General features: G+C 39.1%; 1 protein-coding gene across 2 annotated transcripts in view; it reads left to right on the forward strand.

The window, feature by feature from the left end:
• Window positions 1–6,584, forward strand: part of LOC113239780 (facilitated trehalose transporter Tret1-like) — a 30,061-nt gene extending 23,477 nt beyond the window's left edge. Inside the window, exon 8 of one of the 2 annotated variants that reach the window (XM_026476891.1) lies at window positions 3,788–6,584. In XM_026476891.1, coding sequence (XP_026332676.1) covers window positions 3,788–4,027 — 240 coding nt within the window. In that variant the 3' untranslated portion in view covers window positions 4,028–6,584. Of the gene's footprint in view, window positions 1–354; window positions 499–3,787 lie in introns of those variants that run through there. The other variant, XM_026476892.1, reaches the window with a different exon arrangement.
• The last annotated feature ends 222 nt before the right edge of the window (window positions 6,585–6,806 follow it).

Below are 6,806 nucleotides of genomic sequence, written 5' to 3' on the forward strand. Positions count from 1 at the left end.
CTGTAGTTAACGCAGAGCTGTTTCCGCCGGGATACGTGGGGATTCGAAAGGACAGAGTTGGTGAAGCCGGCTGGGGAGGCGGTTTACTGGATGTAAAAGACACTTACAAAGTGAGGCTGGTAACAGACATAGACGGTCTAGAATCTGATAATGAGTTATTATTTCCTCTGGTTACTTGTAAAATCGTCAAATTCTAATTACGTGTAGCTTATTTACCACCTAGATAATAATGAAAGCCAATATCAAAATGTATTATCTTGCCTAGAAAACGCTATAACTTTATACTCAACCTTGAATATTGTAATCGTTGGTGACTTTAACTTAAATTCATGTGGTGCTCCTGTTAAATTCCAGTTTGAAGAGTTTGCTGAATTCTGTAGACTAAAGCAATATAATCAAATAAGGAACAGTTATGGAGGTGTCTGGATCTTGTTCTGTCAGATTTAAATGGCTACGATGTCGTAGTACGGGAGGCGATGGCCGGAGCACTTGTACCGACCGACGCATACCCGCCCACCGCTTGAGGTAGTGCTGCGCATGCCGCGCGAAACGCGCCCTCCATCGTCCCCCGGCTTGACAGATCAAAAATCTTGTCTTACTGACTGGAACTTTCGCAAACTTTCGAATATTATGGGACTGTACCGCGGTATTTCTAACTTGGACTGGGCAAACGTACTCTTCCAGCAAGAAGTCGATGTAGGTGTGGAGGCTTTTTACGATAAGTTTCACACCGTTTTTGAACGTGCTGTTGTATCCCTGGTGCATTAGTATCTGCCTTGGCACACGCCCAACATTATAGGCAGGCTCAAAATTAAATTTTTCCACCTTTGAAAATATAAGGCTTTGGGACTGAATTTCAACTGCGAAGTATACAAATATTATAGAAACCATATTAAATATTTAATAAATGTGATACATAATCGATCGATTGAGTATTTTTTTAATTTTATTTATTTAGACATTTATTTCAGGCCACATGACCCATATAATATATACCTTTAGGACTAACATACATACAAAAAATATGACAATAAAATAAACTAAACAACTAATCTACACGTATTGCACATGTCGGCGAAGTGTGGCGCAATCTGGTGTCAGGTAACCGGCCGTGGAATCGCCTATGTATGACAGACACCCTTCGGCCAAAACTCTTCTCTCACGAAGGCCGACAGATGTTCGGTCGGCACACCACAAACGAATTGAAATTTACGTTGTGGCGGGACTCCAACCGCTCGACCCTCAGGGTGTGTTTGGCTTTTAGCCTGATGTACTCCACTATCTCCTCAGATTTCGTAGAGTAATGTAGTCTCGACAGGTACAGCAGCGTCGTCGGTGTTGCCGAACGGAGCAAAAAGTTCGATCCTGGCGGTGCCGTGCCACACAGGTTACGGCTGGTGGGCTTCCTCTTCCTCTTCACCACCTTTGTGAAGCCGTCCTCGTCGCATTGATCCGTCTGCCTCTGTGGTTTTGCAACTTCGGAGACAGGCACACGGGGATTACTTTTACTCTTAGCCGATTGCCGCCTCTCGAATTTCGAAGTAGCGGGTCGGCTGGTAGAAGCGGCTACAACGGCGTATGCACGCGAAGGCATACGGGTGACGTTTCCGCCGGCACGGAGGCGCGGGCAGCAGGACGTGGCGCATCACACGCGACGGCAGCAGCGATCGGTGACGCAACCATTTCTGCCAACTCAAAAATCTCTCGACTTGTACGTTACAAAAATTCATGAGCCCGGAACGCTTCTGCGGCCGCCTCTGTGCGGCCAGTGCATTAAGCTAAGCGGCATTACAATTGTCATGAATAGGCGTGTCGCTTACCACCTTCTTGCCACCAACCGCATGATATGTTCGTCACGTCACAGTATCATATTTTTTTCAAGTAGTTAACATTATTTTTAAGAATTCATGTGATAAATGTTCTTGAGTATGATCACATGTGGCTTAGATACCCAGAATATTCAAATGGAACGAAATCTTAACGTTTACAAAATTCATTTATGCCAACTATATTAGATTCTTTATTTGCAATAAAAAACATTCGATGTTGCAATGTTCCACTTTTGTGAAAATTAAAGTAAGGTTAAACATTCTAGCAATTCTAGTATTTTATAAGAATTTAAGTGTTTTATGAATTTATTAGAATTTATTTAAAAGAATAGCCGTTGTACGCAACGCAGGCTTTGATGCAAACGCGCGATTGCATCGATGCAGTCGCTTATAAATCACAATGCAATCGCGCGTTTGTATCAAAGCATTTATCACATGAAGTCATAAAAATAATGTTAACTACTTGAAAAAAAATTATGATACTGTGACGGGACGAACATATCGTGCGCTTGGTGATAAGAAGGCGGTAAGCGACACACCTATTCATGACAATTGAAACGCCCCGCTAAGCTTAATGCTCCGACCACACAGAGATGGCCGCGAAAGCGTTCCGGGCGCATGATTTTTTGTAACGTACGAGTTTGTGTGAACTCTGCCACATTGAAACGCGCGGCGGTCGCGTCGTATAAACTCACAAACATTACAAAAATTCCCGCGCCCGGAACGCTTCTGCGGCCATCTCTGTGTGTTCTGAGCATTGCCACCGCGCCCGTCACCTTGAGACATAAATTAAAAATCCGTATATGCCTATAAATTCACCAGTACCCCTTTAAAACCGAAACGCTAGCTTCTTGTGAAAGAGTTCGATTCAACTAAAACGTGTGACGTGCCAAGCATAAAGTATAAATATATACCAAAAATAAACTTTTGTCAAAAGTCACGGCAACTCATCTTTTGTCAAAACTCACGGAACAAACGTTTTTGTTTAAGATGTTAGTAATCTAGAATCTAGTCCTGCAAGGTTGTTAGTTTGTGACGGTGTGACCTCCTTACATCGTCATCCCACCTTTTTGTCGCCTTTCTCCAGTTCCTGGCCACTCGTATTTAAATTTAAAATTTAAATTTCCATAGTTCTTTTGCCTCGCATTCTGATTTTGTTTCGTTCCATCGTCACTCCCTGCTCGATAATTTATAATTTTTATAAATTTATAAAATATATACATATAATTTTTTGAACCGTTTACCAGTTACCAAAAATCTCTTGTGCAATAAACATTTTAAAGATCATAAATATTGTTAAAACCGGAATAAATATTTATAAAACTGAATTTATTACCACTAGTTCTTTAACCTTTTGAATTTTGAACTTTAAACTTACTAAGTAAGGGGCTGCGGAGGCTACTACTACTCTCCCTGACAACATTACTATCCTACAGAACTCCACTAGCACCAGCAGCGCCCTTTCAAGTTTATATAATAAACTGCCTCCATGAACGAACGGTTACCATGGTTGGCTGCCTTGCAGAGGACCCGGATTCGAATCCCGGGCCGGGAGAAAAATTTGTATGGCCTACATTTATTTCTCCTGTGAGTTTGGGTGTAACTTGTGGTTGTCTACGTATGTGTCCATGGCTACCGCGATACAGGGTCTCCCTAGTGCGGGGCTATGAGTGTGTGTTATTCTTTTATTCCCTTAACCTAACTTCATAATAAGTACTCTATTTTGTAGGTCTCTATCACGCAGTTCGATTCCTACATACTCTAAGCCTACATCGGTTCAAACTGGAATTAAAACCTTCTCAGTTTCTTTTTCGTACAGTTATAACACTTTTGGCATAAAGGCATAAAGCTATACAACCTATGTTAACTATGTAGTTGTTACTTGGTGTAACGGGCTGGTGACCGCAACTCGACGTCAAGGCGCCTATTTTGCGTGTAACAATGTTTTTGTTTTTCAGCTCCGTGCACGCATGGCAGGAGTATCCATGGCATTCTCCTTCTTCTGCAGTTCAATGACAGTCTTATTTTACACACCGATCGCGAACTCATTTGGTGAACATGTCGTGTTCTATACATTTGGGGCAGTAACATTGTTCGGCGCAATCTATACTGTGTTATTCGTGCCTGAGACGAAAGGGAAAACTCTAAAAGAGATTCAGGCATATTGGAAGAAGGAGGAAGAACCAGTGTTTGTATAATAATAATAATTGGATGTGGTGTAATCGAGATGACTGGAACTGAAATTAAAGGAGGTTACGATTTTGCATAAGTTTCAGTATAGGTACTGTGGAATGAAATGGAAGTGAATTTTTGTGACGAAATTGTACATAGCATAATGAACATGTATCATTTCAAATTATTTCGAAGCGTGACGTCCACAGGGAATAAAGCTCCAATGTAGTTGTTAAAAATCTTATTGTATCTTTGTCATACTACAACGTTTATAGACTTGGCAATGTTTATAGAGTAAGGTGTGTTATTTAGCGCTTTTGTGCAACGCTGCGTTTGTTAAGCGCAGGCCACACCGCTAACGAAGCTAGCTAAGTGGGCTTAGCTCAGTTAGTTTCATGCAAAGCTAAGCTAAGAAAATACATAATTACTCGTGACTATGGACACGTGTGGGGTTGAGGGGCGGCAGAAGGGCGACATTTTTTACATAGCTAGCGGGAGCATTGGGTTAGTTTAGTTAGCTCGATTAGCTTAATTCGCGGTGTGACCTGCGTATTACTTATTTTTTTACTTAATTTAACAGAATTTACAGATTATGCACAACGGCATCGAAACTGTACTTAAACGTATTAAATAGAAAAGTGTATACAGGTAATTTCACTTCCAGGAGTTATTTCCACGCAAATTGTTTTAATTTTTTATCACATTTATCTGGTGCCCGCGACTTCGTGTGCGTAGAAAAAGTACTTCGAGTAACGTTCTCTATACAAACTGTCATCCCCTATTTCACCCCCATTATGATTTATTTTTGGGACAAAAAGTAGCCTATGTCCTTCTCCTAGGTCCTATGTATCTCTATACCAAAATTCATCAAAATTGGTTCAGCGGTTTACTTTCGCAAATTTAGTATAACAAACAAAATGTCTTGCACGTTATATGAAGTGAGATTTTTGTATGGTACACGGAACACCGGATTATTTTCGGCGATTTGACAGTGTCAGTGTCAGTTCCTATAGCAAAAAAGAGCTGTTTAATTATTCTTCTTTATCCTGGCCTTATGGCCAATTTTCTTTGAGGTCGGCCCTCTAAATGCGCGTGCCGGCGCACGCACCTTTACGTAAACTCAGGGTCTACATCACACACATCGTCTTCATGTCTCTTTGGACGGTTCCAATCGAAGTGGTCTGGGGTCTGCCTGGTCGTTGACAAGATTTTTTTTTTGTCATATGGCTGTCATCCCTACGCATTACGTAGGGAAAGTATTATATGTATAAGTATAATAGTCACGTCTTTATGATGAGATTAATATATAAATTTTATATAACTAAATAACCTATAAAAAACCATATTTACGGAACTTCAATTAGGTATAATGTATTATAATAATATAGCTTGTCTCCAAACGGGGGAGACAGGACCAAACGAGAATAGTTAGAAGGGTATATATAACACTTAAGTCATCGTTACGTGTAAAAGCAAAATTTGACACAGGTGTGTAAGTGTAATGTTATGACATTGCAAGTTCTCCGAGCCATAGTGGGTCAAGGTTCACTCATCGACGGTTTGTCCATGCAAAAACCACATTAAGTTTAGTTAGCATCGACGTTGTGCGTGTTTCCATACTAATCGTGCTCGTCTTCACTCTTATTGGACACGTGTTGTAATTTTAATAATAGAAATCCCATTTTAAATCTAAGGTTCAATTTACTTTGCCGTGGAATGGAATGGAAGCTAAGTTTCGTAACGAAATAGTGCATTGCATGAAGAATTTTATATCAATTGTGTAACGTACAAACTGTATTGTGTAACCTAAAAACAGACTGCGCATCTCCCGGAGCATTCTCGCGCGTTCTCGAAAGTTCCCGCAGCTACCGTCTCGTACATGTACATACAAAAAATTCCATTTCCAATTCCATTCCATTCTGCGGCGAAGTAAATTGAGTTTATAATGGAAATTAAGAATTGATTTATAGATAATATAAACCTTGGGTCCGAAGTGAAAATCGGTACGTTCCAACACTGGGTCTCCAGAAAATGCGGCGTTAGTGACCTTTTGGCTATCGTAGCTGGCACCTCACAATGTATATTTACTTTTAGTTTTTGTAAATAATTTATGTTGTAATTTTATTTTGTTTCATTTGTAATTTTTTTTGTTGAAATTTTGTCGACCATTTAAATTTTTTAATTTTATTTTGTCGTTTTAATCTATTCTTTTTTTTATATTCTTTCTCATTATTACCTATTTTACTTCTGTGTTATCATTCATGGTAACAAATAAATCGTCGGCTGAATTCAAAAACCTCTCAACTAGGTACGTTTCTGGGTGACATCCTTTCTTTATTCTCCAAGCGCAATGTCGGGCAATTAAAGCTTAAAATATTTGTAGAACTTTTAGTTATAAAGGTATAATCATATGTTGTCACTGGATTGTCATATAATTTCTAGTAATTCTGTTATTTGTGCCCATTCAAAATTCGCATTAACGGGGGTTACCAGGTTTATGAATTTAGCCGACGAAATGACTTCACAGATGTCAAAAAATCAATGGCAAAAGTTCAAAAGTAAGGAAATAATAATAACTTGTCATACTTCACTTATATACTTATTTATTATTTTAAATTAAGCTTTAAACTCGTTTGATATGGTGCTGTTATTTACGTATGTATTTAGGTGTAGAATTGTTGTTATGAATATTTACAATAAATTATTACAAAATTAGTATTTTTATCATTTCTTATATCTTTAGATGCGTTATATTATGCAAATGTCAAAAATTCTCTATTGAAAGTTGTCATATTTAATCTTAGA

The sequence above is a fragment of the Hyposmocoma kahamanoa genome, unplaced genomic scaffold, assembly GCF_003589595.1.
Source record: "Hyposmocoma kahamanoa isolate Upper Pololo Valley unplaced genomic scaffold, ASM358959v1 116, whole genome shotgun sequence".
Taxonomy (NCBI): domain Eukaryota; kingdom Metazoa; phylum Arthropoda; class Insecta; order Lepidoptera; family Cosmopterigidae; genus Hyposmocoma; species Hyposmocoma kahamanoa.